This window comes from Colletes latitarsis, chromosome 11 (assembly GCF_051014445.1).
Source record: "Colletes latitarsis isolate SP2378_abdomen chromosome 11, iyColLati1, whole genome shotgun sequence".
NCBI classification, from domain to species: Eukaryota; Metazoa; Arthropoda; class Insecta; order Hymenoptera; family Colletidae; genus Colletes; species Colletes latitarsis.
Genome location: NC_135144.1, coordinates 17,733,547 through 17,753,850, shown reverse-complemented (window position 1 = coordinate 17,753,850; position 20,304 = coordinate 17,733,547). Strand labels below are relative to the sequence as shown.

The 20,304-nt window shown below is 36.5% G+C and overlaps 2 protein-coding genes across 4 annotated transcripts; both read left to right on the top strand.

Moving 5' to 3' along the window:
- The first annotated feature begins 699 nt into the window (after positions 1-699).
- On the top strand, positions 700-9,418 carry Sf3b3 (splicing factor 3B subunit 3). Its single transcript, XM_076777463.1, has 13 exons — positions 700-837; positions 1,339-1,808; positions 1,997-2,169; positions 2,267-2,763; positions 2,847-3,012; positions 3,377-3,545; positions 4,252-4,403; positions 4,898-5,053; positions 5,281-5,572; positions 5,674-6,340; positions 6,486-6,602; positions 6,977-7,355; positions 7,953-9,418. Exons 2-13 carry the CDS (start codon positions 1,412-1,414, stop codon positions 8,439-8,441), a joined length of 3,654 nt encoding a protein of 1,217 aa, XP_076633578.1. The 5' UTR covers positions 700-837; positions 1,339-1,411; the 3' UTR covers positions 8,442-9,418.
- Positions 9,419-11,464: 2,046 nt separating this feature from the next.
- On the top strand, positions 11,465-20,144 carry LOC143347618 (uncharacterized). Of its 3 annotated transcripts, XR_013080643.1 has the most exons (6): positions 11,465-11,893; positions 13,070-14,626; positions 15,029-15,563; positions 15,785-16,478; positions 16,563-16,770; positions 17,012-20,144. XR_013080643.1 is itself a non-coding variant. In XM_076776961.1 (5 exons), the coding sequence occupies exons 2-5, from the start codon at positions 13,274-13,276 to the stop codon at positions 16,663-16,665; spliced, it is 2,685 nt and encodes an 894-aa protein (XP_076633076.1). In that variant the 5' UTR covers positions 11,465-11,616; positions 13,070-13,273; the 3' UTR covers positions 16,666-20,144. The 3 variants fall into 3 exon arrangements, 2 of the variants coding, with proteins under 2 accessions (XP_076633076.1, XP_076633075.1); XM_076776961.1 differs by having other exon boundaries at positions 11,465-11,616; positions 16,563-20,144; XM_076776960.1 differs by having other exon boundaries at positions 16,563-20,144.
- The last annotated feature ends 160 nt before the right edge of the window (positions 20,145-20,304 follow it).

Here is a 20,304-nt window from a genome sequence, read left to right as displayed (position 1 = left end):
GGTAAGGAATTTTTTTCTCGAAACTGAATAGGATTTCGGGGGTATGTCTGTTGACCAAAAATGATTGTAATTGACCCCTGTAACTAAAAATAATTTTTCCAAGACGATTCAAAAGTCTTTTTTTTCGCCCAAAACTTTCAGCACTTACTCGAATTTTAGACTCTAGAATCCCCCATTAAAATTTTTCCCAGAGGTGATCGAACACCCTGTATAGGCGCATACATATAAGCAAAGTCCATAATAAAAGAAAAATTTACACGTTAATACACGTTTCAAGTTTCCTTGATCATGTTTTAATTATTGAAAAAAAAGAAGGCTCGTGCTGTAAGGTATGTTCGTCGTTACTAATGTCGACGTCGATGCACTCAATTATGCCAGATCTGGCCATACTGCGGAGAGAGCAATATATACATGTAAAATACATGTTACTATAATTTATTGCCACGTGAAAACATACCTTACTGTGTAACTAAGTCTTTAGCTTTCCAATATACACGTGTTCATATATTGTATTGTACGCTATATTTTTGAAAAATAAGAATTTTATCAAAATCATCATTACTGTTACTAGTAAATTAAAATTGTAGATGATGTTCAATACGTGTAATTTAAAAATAATTAAATTTTAGTTCCATTTTAACAATTTCAGGTGGCACTGAGCTGTACGTGAAACGTGGCAGTTTCCAATCTATATTCATCTACAGTCTACACGCTTGGTAGAAATATACCGCCTGAAATGTGGTATAATCGGTCATTGCAAATGGTCGTTGGTTTAGGAAGAACGGAAAATATCCACGAGCATCTTTATTTAAGATCGCGACTGCTCTCAGATTCAAGGTGAAATAATATTCGTTGTATTTTTATATTTGTAAAAATAATAATATTTTCTCTCTTCTGTACTTAATTTACTCTGTAAAACGTAAAGCATTTTGGTCTGTAAATTTGTTCGTTCAAAGCCTTTTTGATATTTCCGTTACTAGATTTTGTCGTTTACGTCTACTAGCAGATATCCTTTTGAAACATCTAATAATATTCTATCTAGTATTAATATTTATACGAAAAATTTTGTGTTAATACGCATAAAAAGATTTTATTTAACTTGAGTAAAAAACTTATGTTTCGAGCTGTGATATTGAACGCTTCCATTTTTATTTTTACCTCGTGCTTGTTTTTCTTACCAATAGTAAGATACAAAAGTATTCGTAAAGAATAGAAGTATATATAAGTAAATGCAAAATTTCAACGAACTAATAATACAGAATAAAATCGTCATATTTTTAAGCAATTTTAAATGTAATGGAATAATTTTGATAATTTTATGTATGATATTTATTTCAGAATGGATGTGAATTTTTTTTTCCAATGAACTTTAAGTTTTTCTATACATTGATTGCATAAAAAAACAAAAATAATGTATTTATACAATTTGACCCTTCAACGTGCAACGGGTATTACCCATGCAGTGCATGGGAATTTCTCTGGCAGCAAAATGCAGGAGATTTTGGTCTCGCGTGGAAAGTCATTAGAACTCCTACGACCTGATCCAAATACAGGAAAAGTCCACACCTTATTAACTGTAGAAGTATTTGGAATTATTCGGTCTTTGATGGCCTTCAGATTGACAGGTGGCACAAAAGATTATATTGTAGTTGGATCAGATTCTGGACGTATTGTAATTTTGGAATATATTCCTGCAAAGAATGTTTTCGAAAAAGTACATCAGGAAACTTTCGGTAAAAGCGGATGTAGACGAATCGTACCTGGACAATACTTAGCTATAGATCCCAAAGGAAGAGCTGTAATGATAGGTAACATATTTGTTTCATTTTCTTATTTACATTAATTTACACTTGCATCAAATGATTAATTTTGTCGATCCGTGTTTCAACTGATTAACATTGATTATAGTTCGCAAATGATGGTGCATCTTTGTGAAGCTATTTTCGATGATGGCAGTTATTATTTACAAGTAGTGATGGTAATATGCTTATTTCAGGTGCAATCGAAAAACAAAAACTTGTATATATTTTGAATAGAGATCCTGAAGCCAGGCTTACGATTTCTTCACCTTTAGAAGCTCATAAAAGTAATACGCTAGTTTATCATACAGTGGGCGTAGATGTGGGTTTTGAAAATCCTATGTTTGCCTGTTTAGAAATCGATTATGAGGTAATACTTTAAACATTTTCAAAATATTACAAGATTCGAAATTATATTTGCGAAACGGTAGTACCGGATAATAACAACCATATCTTTTGTTGTTCAGGAAGCAGACAGTGATCCCACAGGAGATGCAGCGGTAAAAACGCAACAAACGTTAACTTTGTACGAACTTGATCTCGGTTTAAATCACGTTGTACGTAAGTACAGCGAACCGTTGGAAGAACACGCGAATTTCCTTGTATCTGTACCTGGAGGAAACGATGGACCAAGCGGTGTCCTTATTTGTTCAGAGAATTACCTGACGTATAAAAATCTTGGCGATCAACACGATATTCGTTGCCCTATTCCCAGGCGACGTAATGATTTAGATGATCCTGAGAGAGGAATGATATTCGTATGTTCCGCTACTCACAAGACCAAAAGCATGTTTTTCTTTTTGGCTCAAACTGAGCAAGGGGATATCTTTAAGATCACGCTCGAAACAGACGAAGATATGGTGACTGAAATTAAACTAAAGTATTTCGACACAGTACCTGTCGCGGCAAGTATGTGCGTCTTAAAAACAGGATTTTTGTTTGTTGCCTCGGAATTTGGTAATCAGTAAGTACATCATCAAAATAATTTGTATTTTTAACACAGAAAAGGTAAAATCATATCATCTAAGAGATTTGTTTTTGTTCTAGTTACCTCTATCAAATTGCGCACTTGGGGGACGACGACGATGAACCAGAATTTAGTTCTGCTATGCCTCTTGAAGAAGGTGACACTTTCTTTTTTGCACCACGGCCGCTTAGAAATTTAGTATTGGTAGATGAAATGGATAGCTTATCGCCAATAATGGCGTGTCAGGTAAACGCGATTGAAAACTGTAAACCTAGCAATTTTCAACTAAGAATACTCGATATTAATTTTTATAATATCGTTGGCCTTAAAACCAAGGTATCGATGCACCTTTAAGTAGAGAATTGACGTTTTATACATCTTTTCTCTGTGGAATGGTGCCAGAAAAAAATTATTCTTAGTCGCATTCAATTTGTTTTTGCAAATTGAAGTTGAACCTAAGAATGACAAATTCTAGTAAATCGTAAGCATGCGTACTAGAGGTATACGGAGTACCTGATATATCCAAATATATCCAAATATCGTACACTTCTAGCGTATGCGTGTGAAACATAAATTTACATGTACAGAACTGGTGTTTTAATTCATCTAGGTGGCTGATTTGGCAAACGAAGATACTCCTCAACTATACATAACGTGTGGTAGAGGACCACGTTCGACTTTGCGAGTATTACGTCATGGTTTAGAAGTTTCTGAAATGGCTGTCAGTGAATTGCCGGGTAATCCAAATGCTGTGTGGACGGTTAAAAGAAGAATCGATGGTTAGTTCCGAAACATCTTACACAGTAGTTGTTTTGCATGTTTTTATCTCTATGTTTACAATTGACGATGCAGAGTAAGTTTTAGCTTCGTTTTTTTTTTCTGCATTGATATAATTCCTTGCCAATTATGGCACAATATTCACATATTATCTACCATAGCATAGAGTTGTTCTTTATAGTAGCAGCCGCTATCGCTTGATTTTAATCACGGATATTAAAAAATACTTCTTAAACGAAAATTAAATTAAATGTTACGTTTCAACGATAAGCGTTGTTCAAAAATTGTGGAGATATTTGAGATGAGAATGTTTTTTTTTTTTTTTTAACGAAAAATAATTTCGGTATTTAAGTATAACTCTACAATTTTTTGATACAGTAAATGTTAAAGAGAAAGAAATTGGTTTTTGTAAATGATATTAATGAATCTGGTGGCTTGATACACTCTTATCAAACACCAGTTCTCTCTTTCAGACTACCAGCATGCTATTGGTTGAACTACAGAACACACTGATAAAAAGGTAAGAACACTCGAAATTGACGAAATCGGGGATAAGAAATTGAATATGCACCAAAAGTCCATCTACTGTTTGCGTGTAGAAAGAGCGTGCTCGGCTGCCACGAGGGCGATCTATTATTTCATACAAAATTTTTTTTTATTCTTACACTATTTAAATATTCAGAGTGAGCTTTATAATTTTGATTACAGAGGAGTATGATGCTTACATCATAGTGTCCTTCGTCAATGCCACGCTTGTACTTAGTATCGGAGAAACTGTAGAAGAAGTGACAGATTCCGGGTTTCTTGGTACGACACCAACGTTGAGCTGTTCCGCGTTAGGCGAAGATGCGCTGGTCCAGGTATAGTCATTCGATACAATAATTTACCATGTTTGTGCACTGCGGTATCTCCGACGCCTGGTCGACCACGTGTCGGTCGCAATAAATAGTGCTAGATTATAATGAGTTTACCGCATCGTTGAATGTTTAGCTTACATCTAAACACTTCTGGTACTACGAACTCGACAAAATTTAAAAAATTAAGAGATTACACCGTGGGTGGACAAAATTTTACATGAATATTTGTAGAAATTATGCCTTTTTTTCTTCAAATAAGATCTAATTTCTGTCATATTGTTAAAACGAGTGTCTTCGTACATTTTTATTCGTTCGGAAATTTTTGTCAAGATTAGAATTTTGCCCACTCATGGGTTCAGTCACCGCGTCATCATGACAATGATAACACAAAGTATTCGTATGAATTTTTTATAATAAAAGAATATAAAGAATGTGCAAATTCTTTAGACATCTTTTTTTACCTACGTAAGTATTATACGATACTTACTATTTTTTAGGTATATCCTGATGGGATACGTCATATACGTGCAGATAAACGTGTAAACGAATGGAAAGCGCCTGGTAAAAAGACTATAGTCAAATGTGCAGTGAATCAACGTCAGGTTGTGATTGCTCTTACTGGAGGAGAATTGGTATACTTCGAAATGGACCCTGTATGTGTATACACTTTTTTTCCTTGTAATTAATTCCTAAGTATTTATATAGCATCAAATGTTCTCTCTTTGATGATATTTATTCTCAGAGATGTAAGAGATGCATAAAATATATTGCTTCTTCGTCTTACGTTGTTGACTATTAATTAGCCAAGGTGGATGAAAAGTGAACATTTCGTTAAAAATTCGTATAGATTTAATAACGTTGGTCATTTTGTACACCGTAGACTGGACAATTGAACGAGTATACGGAACGAAAGAAAATGCCATCGGAAGTGATGTGTATGGCTCTTGGTAACGTGGCGATCGGAGAACAGAGATCGTGGTTTCTGGCTGTCGGTCTTCAGGATAACACAGTGAGGATCATTTCGTTGGATCCGTCCGATTGTTTAGCACCCAGGAGCATGCAAGCTTTACCGGCAGCTGCGGAAAGTTTATGTATCGTTGAAATGGGTGCTAAAGACGCAAACAGTTCGGAAGAGATGTTACCTCAACAGTCCAGTCTATATTTAAATATAGGTAAGTGAAGTTGAGAATAACGTGACAAATATAAGAAAGTTTAAATTATACAAACTTCGAGATATCGCGATAACAAGGAATCTTCATTTTTCCCCGTTTAGGCTTGCAAAATGGCGTTTTATTAAGGACAGTGTTAGACCCAATATCCGGCGATCTCGCAGACACGCGTACACGATATTTAGGATCGCGTCCAGTTAAACTGTTTAGAATAAAAATGCAAGGGAACCAAGCGGTGCTCGCAATGAGCAGTAGATCCTGGCTAAGTTATTACTATCAGAATCGTTTCCATTTAACGCCGTTATCGTACGAGAGTTTGGAATTTGCATCGGGCTTCAGCTCCGAGCAGTGTCCCGAAGGAATTGTCGCCATTTCGACGAACACGCTCAGAATTCTTGCTCTCGAAAAACTGGGCGCTGTGTTCAATCAAATCAGTTTCCCGCTGGAGTACACGCCCAGGAAGTTTGCGATTCACTCGGACTCCGCGCATTTGATTGTCATCGAAACGGAGCATAACGCGTACACGGAAGAAACGAAGCAGCAGAGAAGGTTACAGATGGCTGAGGAAATGCAAGAGGCTGCAGGCGCTGAGGAGGCTGTAGTAGCAAGAGAATTGGCGGAAGCTTTCTTGTCAGAGGAACCCAATGAGTCGGTGTTCGGCGCGCCAAGGGCCGGACCTGGTTTATGGGCATCATTGATAAGAATAATAGCGCCCACGACGGGACAAACATTCGAAGTTCATCGGCTTGAACAAAATTTAGCTGCTTTATGGTAAGAATGCGAAACTTATTATAATTCGAATTGTAATTTCTATTGTGTATCTCTTATTCGAAATTCCTATCTAAATATGAACGTTGCTCGTTTCTGATGCGAGAAGAGGGAGAAAGGATTTAATTTATATAATTTTGCATTATAGTCTGTGTCTCGTAAAGTTTGCTAATCAAGGCGATCAGCTGTTCCTTATAGTTGGTGTTGCGAAGGAATTCCAACTAAATCCTAGAGTCAGCAGCGGAGGCTTTTTATATACGTATAAGTAAGTACTTGTTGAAATATATGTAAAAATTATAAGTATATATTTTTTTTTATCATATGCAAAACGATATAATTTATCTAGTAATTGAAGTATGCATTTTATTTTTTCAAGTATCTGTGTTTGAAAAAATTTTAGATTCATTCGCGAACTAACTTGCGTTTATATTTCATTCATAAATCTAAAATTTGCCCAACTCTGTGTATTCTAAAATATGTATTTAAACATTGACAAAAAGGCACTATGTGATGACAATTATACACAATCACTGAATTGTTATTTGATGATATTCCTGCAGTACTGATACAACGTTTACGTTAAAATTTATTATTTAAGAAAATAAGAATAGGTATGAATGTAAGTCTTTTCTGTTTTAGGGTAAATGGTGAATGTACCAGCCTCGAATTAATTCATAAAACCACTTTGGATGAAGTACCGTTGGCGATATGCCCTTATCAAGGAAGAGTATTAGTTGGCGTTGGCAGAATGTTGCGCTTGTACGATATGGGCAAAAAAAAATTGTTGCGAAAGTGTGAAAATAAGCATATTCCTAATGCGGTTGTTTCCATCAATGCGATTGGACAACGAATTTACGTGAGCGACGTTCAGGAATCAGTGTATGCCGTGAGATACAAACGACAAGAGAATCAACTCATAGTATTCGCCGACGATACGCATCCAAGATGGATTACAACAACGTGTGTACTGGATTATGACACTGTTGCCACTGCTGACAAGTTTGGAAATATTGCTGTCGTAAGTAATACTCTTTATTAAGTCTTAAGATTCAAATCCAATCAATTAAATCAGGTTTTGCACAGCGATACACAGTGAGTCGCGAAAATATTCGAATACTCGTTATTAAAATTTTAAATAACGAAAATCCGGGAGCAAATTTGCGTTACATTCTTATCGGCAAAAGTTTAAGACTATGCATAAAAGAAGAATTTTCAATGAAAAAAATATATAAAACTTTTATTTCGAAAATGATCGAAATTACGAAAGAGTTCAATAAAAGTTTAATGGATACATATCATGTATTTGCATATTCAGTCAAGAGATTATTTTCAATCAAAATATACCTTGCTAAAAATTGCTATTATGCATCGTTTGGAAGATAATCGGCATCTTGTGCACCCTGTCATTCAAATCTCGAGTAAGAACCATCTTGTGTCATATCTTGATTGAACTATGTAAATAGTTAGTGTCGTAAAAGTTTCTCTGTATCCACTTGCCCCACTTGGCCCACTTGCCCCTGTTTCAACTTACTTTAGTCTTCCCTACCCTTTGCTTCGAGTATGCGTATTCATCATTTGGACGTGAGATGTACAAATGTTTAATTTCCATTTACAGATACGTTTGGCAAGTGGAATTAATGATGACGTAGACGAGGATCCAACTGGGAACAAGGCGTTGTGGGACAGAGGTTTATTGAACGGTGCTAGTCAGAAGGCGGACACGGTCGCGTGTTTCCACGTCGGTGAAACGGTTATGTCCTTACAGAAAGCGACTCTTATCCCCGGGGGTTCTGAAAGTTTAGTTTATACGACCCTAAGTGGAACGGTGGGGGTTCTTGTTCCTTTCACGAGTCACGAAGATCACGATTTCTTCCAACATTTGGAAATGCACATGCGGTCCGAGCATCCGCCGCTTTGCGGAAGGGATCATTTATCGTTTAGATCGTATTATTATCCTGTAAAAAATGTCATCGACGGCGATCTTTGCGAGCAGTTCAATTCGATAGAGCCGACAAAACAGAAGAGTATATCCGGCGATCTTGAACGAACGCCATCTGAAGTATCGAAGAAACTGGAGGATATTCGTACGCGTTACGCATTTTAAATTTCTACGTATGTATTTATTATCGATTCATTACAAGTTACATTTAAAGTGTTTACATTCCGTTTTCATCTTTTCATCATCTCTTCTTTTTATGATAAGTAAACTCGCGTAAAGTAGGTTGCTTGGAGAAAAGTTGTTCAAAACATTCGATACAGGTGGGTCAGAATGGGTTTGACATACGGTTACTAGCTTTAATATTCGGATATTACGATACTTTTAAATTAAAAAAAAGCAAGCGAGCGAATATTTTAATAATTCAGAAAAATATAAAGCATTAAATTTAAAAGTATTGTAGTGCCCGAATATTAAAGCGAGTAACTATACGTGTTCACTCAATTTGCAACAAATGTTGCCAATGATGGTATTTAAAAAAGAAGGTGGAGTATTTATTGGTATGAAAATGTAATAATTTTTGTTTTGGACGTCGAATGATATTTCATTCGATTCACATTTAGAGGCGTATAGAGTAAATACGTTGAATTTTGTATAGCACCGAATGTGATCGTAGATAAAATCTTTCTAATTTAAATTTAAAAAAAAAAAAAAGAAAAAAATTCATTACTAATAAGCAAATGTATTTTTAAATTACCTCGGACCGTGTACATTTTTTACATCGTATCATTAATGTTACATCATTTTCATGGAAATGTAAAAAAATTGTGATTTTCAAATAGTATAAGATTACTATATCTATAACATTATGCTACAAATTTCGTGATACGATTTGTGTATGCGTCGTAAATATATTCTACGTTCTGACGAAACTGTAAAGTGATGCAATATTGAAAAATACACATGTTTTCGATAACGAAATTTTGATATTTTAAAAACACCATCCTTCAAAATCTTTGAAAATTGTGTGCACGCCGCGGTATATTATCATCGAGCAATTTTGTTCCCTTTTATAGTTTATCCTTGTTACAGTTTACGATGCATTGGTAAGCAAAAAGCTATAAGTAAGCTGCGATGTACAGTTGAGAAAAAATAGAAAACGTTTTACCGACCTATTTTAATGTTATAAATACAACATGCATGCAAAGTACACTGTCCGCGCTACGTGCAATAATCTCGAACTAAAATTAACCCATTGACGTACGATTTAATTATAAATAATTTTTCAAATATATATATTTGAGTTTCTTTAAATTTGTTCATACATATAACACTCGTAGCAAAAGATTGGATTTGTTTTACGAATACTTTGCAAATGTGAAAATGTGTTGATTTTAATATGTTAAGTTTCGTGGCGAGTGTAGTCTCGTCGTTATGAGACTTAATACAAATTTGTAACGAGTCAGAGTCATCGTTGCACGGAAATTAATTAAGAACCACGAACAAAGGGATGAAATTATTCGTAAATATCGTTTTCTTATTTTCATATAATTTTTTTACGTCTATTATTGATTATGAAATAATAAGTAAATATAAAAATTAAAAGACGTAACGTATGTTACAAAAGGGGAAATCAAAATTGACATCAGGACATAAGACATTTGTCATACAAAAACTGTTTCAGCAAAAGTAGACAAATAAAATAGTGTTTTTTTTCGGGTCAAATCAAGCATATCTTACTCCCTTTTAACTATATTTATATCCTCATATTAATCGAAAAAGGTTTTATTAAGCAAGCTTTTAAAAAAAATAAACGCACGTATAGCTTCCATGCGTTATTTGTCTCATTTTTTGCTTGAATATTCTGCGATCTCGTTTCTTCCCTACTCTGGTTCTGCCCTAGCTTGTGTGCATCCCTTTCGACCTACAATTCATCCCCAATAGCGGCAAACGTTGTAGCTCGCGTTTTTCTCGTGAAGCTTCGAGGCGCGAAGTTAATCCGCGTGCCGAAGCGTATCGAGGGTATAATACAACGTTATTACCCTCGTTTAACCTTCAGACAAATAAGTAGGGTATAAGAGAACTTTAAACGTATTATTCAAAAACAAGAATGCGTAAAAACCACCGTAAAAAACTGTACCCTTTTAATCTTTTAATTTCTTTTAAAGCAAATTGCTAGACGAAAGAAATTCAAAACATCATTATTCTGTGTTTAGACCGTTACTAACATCAAGTAATAGATTCAGACACATTTTCGTTTTGAAAAAAGTAAGGGCCAGTGATTCCACCAGTCAAAAAACACTACACAGTAACTTTTTGTGGATACAAGGGTCGTTCGACTATCGACTGAAGATTAACATTTGTACAAACTCGACACGTCGCTTATTGGCAAAGCCATTCATCCAAAAGTGGACGTCATTTTTTCGTAAAAATCAGGATCAGAGCACGATCAGCCTTTTAAAGTATGTATTATTCTCCGACGAGAGTAAATTTAACGTTTTTTGGTAGCAACGAACGTAAAAATGTTTGGAGGGAACGAACACACAACTAGAACCATGATATCAGCGACCAAACTATAAAACATAATAGTGGATCGATATTAATTTATTTACATAATGTAAATATTTGCTGTTCTTAACGGTCAAATCAGATGTTGATTGTCTTTTCAAAATATTTGCGACGTACATTTATGCTATATAAATTCGGAACTGTTTCAGAACCTATATAGAACTCAAATAACGGTTACAGAATCTATACGAGAACCGATGCAAGAACTTTATCTTAAACCGATATAGTTCGACTTTTAGGTTCTTCGTAACAGTTATTCGGAACAGAAGTTTTTCGTAACAGTTTCGACCAGAGCTTTCGACTAGAACGGTTCGAAACAATTATTTTCAGAACCGTTTTAAGTAGTTTTCAACCCTTGGTTGCAACACGTAATGGAGATTCGAAGTAATGCGAAGCGATTCAAAGTCCTACCATTTACTCGCGACGAATTCGGGTATCGTGATCGGTAGTTACGTCACTGCGGTATACGTAGCATGCTTTAGGGCGTCGAAACAGGGAAAGAGAGTGAGAGAGAGAGTGAGAGAGAAGGACCGAATGCCGATCGATGCATTGAGGCGCCAGGTCCTGAGCTCAGCCCCGTTTCGTTCCATCACCCTTACCCCAGTATATGCCTTGCAGCGAAGCTGCCCTCCGGGCTTTTCTCTTTACTGTGCAGTTGCGCATCAGCCTCTTGACGGTGTAGAGCTGCGTGTTGTTCGGTCACTGGACTCTCAACCTCGTAGGAACGTTGCCTCGTACTTGTTTCCGTCGTTGGCGTGAAACGAACCGCTGCAGGGTGTATATTCCGTTTATATTCATACACGTTCTCGTTCCTGTGCGTATCCACCAATTCGCGACTCGATCGGTGACGAGTGTCGATCATCGAATGTCATTCGTTATCATAATTATGTCGCCTGTCGTTACCACCATCGGACATCATTTCGGTGTGTTCGAACCACTTTCAAGACGCATAATCCTTCGAGCGTAAAGGTTCGAAATATTCCGTGTCATCGATTCGAGCTACCGTTCTCGGGCTTGTGTTGTGATGTTCGATTCACTGACAGACGATTATGGTAAATCATACTCACGTATCGTCGCAAAATTATCGTATGTGTGCTTTGAAGATTGGATGCTCTTTTGACGTATACATCCGGGGATCTTGCACGGCCGAGTAATATCGAATTTCGAGGGTTGCCAATCGGGATTCACGGGTTACGATGTATTATACGAAACGAATAGTCCCGAAATGATCAACGGATTGTATGTCATTGGATTTTTATGTATTGTTAATTATAATTTAATCGTTACCTAAACGCATTGCGTTTTGTACGACGCAGGCCGTTAGTAATTACGCGGCACGTGTCGGAATTAAGAGGAAAGGTGCTATTCGAATTAATTACATTTAGAGTAATAAATGCGTTCAATGGGCTCGTCAGTCGCGCTTTAAATTATTAAAGGGCTGGTAGTGAACTCTGAACTATCACTTCTTGGAATAAAATTAGATCCGCGTAGCTTTGAAATATGAGATTCCGCGCGATGGTGGATATAGATTAGTATGATAATTGCGATCTAGATTTGATTTTATCTTACAGAGTAGCATTTACGTACGATTCAGTTTGCTGGATTTCCTCTTAATAGAACGTTCGCGACCGAATGTGTACGAAATGGGAGTGAACGTATGTGGATAGCAATTACATCCTCGTTTATTCTTTGCATGGCTCTCGATGTTTAATTGAAAATTTGTCGATATACTCATTCGTAAACAGTGATCGTAAAATTGAATTCATTAAAACGAAAACCTTTTTGACGCGTGCCGAGTGGCTGTATCGTGTAAATACACGTACAACAAAGAGGTAATCAAGTACCATCTCGTGAATTGAAACACATTGCTCGCCGGTACCCACACATCGACGACTTTTCGCTTTTCATTGGCGCGCAGAAATGTTTGATTTAATCTCTCCACCTACTTCCGAAGAATAGTTCATTCCGCTTTTTACAAAACATCATCGTACAATGATAATAAAACAGATTTGTTCCTCTATACGTTTGATTAACATTAATTGTGAACATTTATATTTAATATTATTAGTTATATTTATATTTATATTTAACAAAGTGTATAATAATATAATATACACTTTATTTTCTAAATACCTTTTGTAGTTTTATAACAAGTTCTATGATAAGAGAATTAGATAAGCAAGTTACAGTTAATTATTTAAAAACTAATTAATGTTTTTGTTTTATAGGAGATAGCTGATGCTGGAGGTGGTTTTAAACAGTTTCAAGTGACTGCTTTGATTCTGTCGATATTACTGCTTGGATGGGCAGACCATGTGGCAGGTGGTGATTGCAGTCTGGCAGAGTTAACTTGCAGGGATGGACATTGCGTACCGATAGATGCATTTTGTAATGGACAAAATGATTGTGGAGATAGTAGCGACGAGCCAGCAATGTGTACACCCTGTAATCGTACTTATCATGGGCGAGAAGGGCACACGTACAAGTTGGATCTTCCAAGGCCTGCAGAGGAACGATTACCTTTCCTCTGTCATTTAACGTTCACCGCTGCTGGTCAGGGGTATGGAGAACTGGTACAACTTTTATGGGATGCATTTAGCGTGGGAAGCGTAGATCCGAATACCGACAGTTTTGTCACAAGCTGCCCTGAAGGATCGTTGCAGTTGGCAGAATTAGGTAGACATTTTACCGGTGGTTCATGGTGTGGAGCTGGAGAAGGAAAAGCTTCTTATTATAGCGAAACTAGTACTGTCACAGCATCTATACGACTGTTTCATGCCCCTTCCTTTGTACCATTCGACTTCCGTTTACGATATAAGTTTGTGGCACGCAATGAAGCAGTCGCTAGATTAGGGAAACCAGATCTTCCAATTGAACGGGGCTCTCCAGTGCCAGGTACATACTGCTCTAGAAACTTTTATGAATGTCACTTGAAACAGTGCAGATTACAGAGCCCAAATTACCCTGGAGAATATCCGAGAAATGCGAGCTGCCTGATCACTATAAGGCAAATGGAGGTGCCCACGTGCAAGCATGCCATGATTTCCGTGAAATCTACACCGGCTGGTCCAGCTGGGATAACTACCACTAATAGTACTTTAAGCGTATGGCAAGATTGCCCTCCGGAAAAGGATCGTCTCATCTTCCACGATGGTGTACGCCCAGAGGATCCAATTTTGTTGATTTACTGTGGAGGGCCTTTACCACAGATCACTGCCAGAGGTCCAACGATGCAAGTGGAGTTTCGAAGTTCACCGATAGCCATTCCTCTCGGTGCTTCTGCTTTACGACTCGAGTTAGAAATTCAAGTAGTTTACGTCGATTCCGACGGGCTCGATTACGCTAAAGAGCCGCAAGGCTGCCACTTTTTTGTAAATGGTACTAATAAAAGGAGTGGTATATTACGAGCACCGCTTCACGCACTGCCACCGAATTCCAGCTGCACCTGGAACATTAAAGGATCTTCCGGAGACAGAGTGTGGATTTATTTTTCTTCTTATTCTCAGAGAGATTTAACCGGTAGCGTTGAAAATAATGCTAGCTCACAGTCGGATGTTCCGTGCGCGGTGAAATTAATTTTTTGGGACGGTACAACGACTACTGGATTTCCAATAGCGACGCTTTGCGACGATACACCCAAGTTATGCGCTCACGCAGCTTTAAGAAACGTTACCAGAAGTACAAGACCGTGTAAAGAAGAAGAAAGTTACATCACGGTAGCACCATCTTTAACGTTGCGCATGGAAACGATGTTGGGCACTGCTCTTCACACTGTTAATTTCAATGTAAGCTAATTTCAATATTGATTTAATCAATAGAATTTTAGGGTCCTATATAGGTATGTCTTGATGAAAAATTAAGATCAGTAAACATCATTCAGGGAGACTCAGAACTAGCGATAGGATTTGGAACTTTTCTAATTGTTCCAAATCTATAAAATGGCTACAGAGTATTTTACATAAATAAATGCGTTTATAGATTCATAAAGCTTTACATTAATTTTTCTTTCCAAAAATTTATTTAATGCATTCCAATAGTTGTTTAATTAGGTAATGCACATACAAAGGAAAGAGTTGTTTGAAACTTTGTACTTGTCCACAGTAACATATCCAAAAATCATCGAAATTGGCGGATAGGCCAAACTTCTAAACAGTTACCTTTAATCGTATTGTAAAACATCATTGCAGGCACAATATGAATTTATCTCAACCGTTCAAGTTGGCGAACCTTGGGGCGACGGTGTGTGCAGCAGGGTTTGGCGTAAAGTTCGCAGTGGTGAAGTCACGACGCCACGTGATGTTCGTCTGTTTGGTCGGGGCGGATCCTCGAAATTAGAGTGCAAATATCGAATCGAGGCAGGCGCCGACGAAAGAGTGAGACTGACGTTGCACAACGTCAGTTTGGGCGAGTCAACCATTTGCACGAGCGAACCGGATCCTCATACCGGCCGACCACGTTGTGTTCAGGAAGTGGGTTCCAGAGAGGCTCGTTTAGTTTTATACGAAGCGCCTTGGCGGGACGTGAGACTTCCAAGAGCTTGTTTATGTGATAATACGTCGCATCTTCCATTGACCCACATTTCTTCGAGCAAAGCTCTGGAAATTACATTCTTGGTCGATCAACAAGCCCCGTACGAAGATTTCGAGACGCTTTTCTTTTATGCTAGTTTCGAGCTTGTTCGGGCACCCGAGTGCCCCAGGAAACAAAGAGTACGCGGAGAAGGTGATTACACTATTATACCTGTGCAAGATTAACCCTTTGACAGACAAATAAAACGTTATTTGATGTGACTCGAAAGTACTAGTTAATTTGGCTTGACAGAACAATTAGATAAACTTATTGTTAGAGACAGAGCAGACTATTTAATAAATCGATGCACGTCATTGTATGCCAAGGGGTGAATTTTGTCGACGATAATTATTTACTATAAAAACTGTTTAAAGGTGGCGAGCTACGATTCGTTGCGCCGCCGCTGTCAAGGCCGGACATTTATTGCGAGGGACTCCCCTGGTTGGTAGAGGCACGCGGGAACAGGTCTCTGTTCGTGTTAACTTGGGGTTGGTTTCTTCCTCTTGAGCCTTTGCCTGTGTCAGAAGTGAACGAACAAGTGAAATGTCCGACGAGCAACAGAATCCTTCTTTACTCCGGTTGGCCACCGAAGCTCTTGAAGGTCGTATGTCCCGCAGAGCCGGGAGCAAGGGAGTTCACTGTTCACGTGTTCTCGGAAGAGTGGTTGGTAGGAGCCGACGAAGGTAAATGGCCAGGACCACCGCGACCGCCGGCGCTTTTGTTAGATTTCGTCGCGAGGGAATCCGGTCAGGCTGCAGCCTCCTGGCTCGAAATCTCGAAAAGCAGAGCCGCGCTTCGTAGACAGCTACGCCTACCCGAGAGAGGAATAGAAAATGAAACAACGAGTCACGGAGACTGTCCTCATAAATGTCCCGAGCTGAGTGCTTGTATCGCCGCGAGTCTTTGGTGCGACGGAAGAGCGCACTGTCCATCCGGACACGACGAAGCTAGTTGCGGTAACGGCGCAAAATTACTCGGGCTACTTCCTTCGGAGATGTGGCTTGTACTGGCAGGTGTTGCTGGGATTATCGCTGCCTTCGCGTGTTTCTTCGCCGTGCTCATTAACAGGTAGAATCGTCATAAACAGATCAGCGACATCTTACAATATAATGATGCTTTCGAGTAACGAACGCGTACAACTGTATTTTCTAGGTCGAAAACGCGCACAAAAGGACTTCATTATAAAGGTACAAAGAAAAGCAATAGACCGAGACAAACGCCAACGGGAGAGACACTTCTTGGAGCGGCATCCTGACAACAGCAACCCGGTTTCGTGGAATATATCCATGTGGACCGGGAAACAACAGTTTAGCAATATTTGTCTATGCTTCACCGTCCACTAACTTAACACTATCCCCAGGTACCATAATGCAATTTCACGTATTTTCTTTTCTAGTCGTTGGCAACTATATTCGTTTAGTCATCCTTATCTTTTAAACGCTGCTATGACTGTATACCTAGCGAGAGTTCGTACTAATTAGTAGCAATGCACTAAGGAGGGCCACAAAATATACCTGTGTTTTTGTTCCCTCGAACTATTTAAAATTTGCCCATCTATAACGGTAGCAATATTTTTATCCATATTCTATTCTCTTATACAGGATGTATCTTAACGTGTGGGACCCACTTCAGTGGTTAACATTATAATTCCATAATTTAGTTTACCGGTATTTTATAAACCAAAGAGAACAGTAAGTGCAAATGATATAATATACAGGTATACATCTATAATTTAAAAAATATCACACACATTGCTCAAAGAACATTGTAACTGCCAAAAAATATTTTAAGTTCCAATAGCAAACTGTGAAGTTTCTAGCAGCGATTGAAATGGATAATAGACAAAGTATTGTGAATGTAAAGGAATGACATTTTTATATTTTAAACTAAAAATATTTTTAATTGAAAATAATTAAAATTGTTTACATAATTATAGACATATTTTATCAACGAAGCCAAAGATTAAGTTTAATATATCTTGAAAGCTTGATAAATTCACTAATATTGTATCTTGGCGTTGGCAGTGCTGATGCGTTATTTTCCTTTTACTAAGCGTAGAAGATTACATAAATATATACATTTAAGGGAACAATTGTAGGCGAAGTTCCAGCGCACAAGAAATTGACAGAAAAATGATGAAAACAAAAAAAATTAGTTGAAATTTATGGTACAATATTATATAACAGTGTTTTCCTCGTTTTTATAATGAGCCACGGACACAAGACAATATTTTTTTTTAATTTTCAAATACCATTTTAGAAATTATCGTTTCATAAACATTCTTTCATTACGTATGTATATCTACTTTGCACACAAACTTCTTTGATTCGCAGTAATATATAACAAATAGCGAAAATATATTCTTATTATCTAAGTACAATCGAGGAGTTGTCGATCTAATTAAAATATAGAATAGAGAAGTGTAGTAAAACACTTCTGCAAATATTCTAAAAATTACTCATAAAATCGCTGTTATATTATATTTAGTACTATAGTTTATAGTTGCACTTAAAAAGAAATAGAATCAACATAGCTGTGACACAAAGTGATGGGAGATTATAAAGCACTTGGTAATATTAGAGGATTGTTGAAGTTAATTGTTGTCAAATGAACAACTAATACATATTATTCGTACGGGGATGGATACATTTGCCTACTAGGTTGTTTAAAATTAGACGATTCATACTTAAACGATCCATTGTCATTAAATATTTTAAGCGGAAAATTTACTCTTAGAAGCACGAATTACAATCCACAGAAATAAATCAAACATAGTTTTTAACTCGACTATCGTGTATCATCGTACATGAATCACAAGTTAAGGGATATTCTTTAAGTACCACTATAAGGACTGAAAGTAAATTACAAGATGCAGTAAGATTAAGTGAAGAAAACAAAATATATCGTAAGCGCTATTTGAAAATTTACATTAAAATATATTATATACTTAGTTTTTAGAAAATATACAAATTAGAACGTTCGGTATCTGAAATTCAAAGTCTGTTTCACGTAGCGCGTTAATTCCTTGTAAACAAATTTGGGAAAACTCGCATTATTAAAATTAATTTACAATCTATTCGCGTGATAAAAAAAAAAAAGACAAAACTGCACGCAACAATAAATATACAGTAAGAAGTATAAAACGCTAAAATATTAAATCTGTATTACTGTCATTATTTTGCTCCTTGCTGTAAACGCAATGGCTATTTTAATTGTCGCAAAAGACCGTCTCTTTTAGAATTATAAAACGGAGTACGAATCGTGCGAGTTGCTTCGAAGGAAAATCTAACAATCGAACACAAAGAACCTCATTTCTATTTCTTTTTTAAATATCGATAATTTACAAGGAATCTTACAATGTGAAATGGATTTATTAAGGTAAACATTCGTGTACATAATACATACTGTATGAGAACTGAATACATATACCACGGTCCGCTTAAAATATTTTTAACTCTAATATCTGAAGGTATTATTCACGACATTATGTTTCTATGCGTATACAATTTTTAAGATTTAAATTGAAAACTGTTGATATCTCGCTCTTCGTCGATGCAATCGAAAAAGATGTTTAAAATGAAGAGAAAGAAGAAAACTAACGATTAATATATTCGAAATATTTTTTGCTCGATCGACGATGGATCGAGCTATTCGCAGTTTTAAACTTTAAATCAAAGATACTGTATACATGTATGTATGTACATACATGTACAAAATGTTATGTAAGAATTAAATAATATTTTTCAAAACGTTGTGCACCAAAAAATGTTTGTACATTGGGGCAAAAAGTAAATTATTCTCTCAAATATATATACACACATATACATACGGAAGTTTGTCTGTTTTAATTACATTTTTCAAATAATTTATACCGTTGAATAATTTTTAATAAAGAAAGAGATACGTACTTCTTATACGTATATTGTTTATTAGTTTATACGTGGTACGTATAAGTGTACAATATTTTGAAAAATAATTCTTATTTTTAGAATTAAACCTTAAGTATAGATACATAAAGCATTATATTCGATATTTTTGTTAATCGATCTGTGATTTTCATTTCGTCGTATGTAAATAAGGTGACATGTTCTCGTTTAATATAGGCTGTGTTATTTTTATCGTTGTGCTCGGAATATTCGGATATCCGAGTGCTCTCGGATCGTTGCAGGCCGTATAGCTCAATATGTAGTAAGTATTAGAGAAAATCTTTGTAGAGGATTCGACGGATAGCGCGTCCGTTCCTCTAAACTATTCTAATCCAAGACGTATTGATTTAAAGTTTTGAGAAAAAGTACATTTTACGGAGAGCAAAGGTATACTTATTAGAATCTACTTTAGTAACGAATTTACTGAAAAAGAAAATGAAAAAAAAAAAAGAAAGAAACAGGAGCAGACGAACGATCTAAATATTATACACGTACATAGGATATATACATATTCAAAGACTTGTACTCAGAATGTGTACGTATTCGTTTAAAGTTTGTAGAGTACAGACACGGTTTATCTGTATCAAGGAGTTCGCTCTCGAAACGGAGTACAGAAACTTATTGCCTTTTACGACATAAGTGCGATATAAGATCGCATATAATCTCATTTAGAAGTAAAGAGGAACATTATCGATCACTTGACCGTAGAAATAGTTGCCCAAACAACGTAGAGAAAATTATAATTTTCATCGTACATATTCCTGAAACGTCTACTTTTCTTTTTAGATTCTGCGCGACTATTGATAAACTATGTGCACAATAGTTTATTTCGTCGCTAAATTTTCTTGTTATCCGAATAAATATAAAATTAATAGGAATTCTAAAACGTTCGGAGTTCATTGTTTTATTGATTTATTTGCATACATGCTTCGGCGTTTGTTATATTTACTTGAACAGTCTCGTAGAGT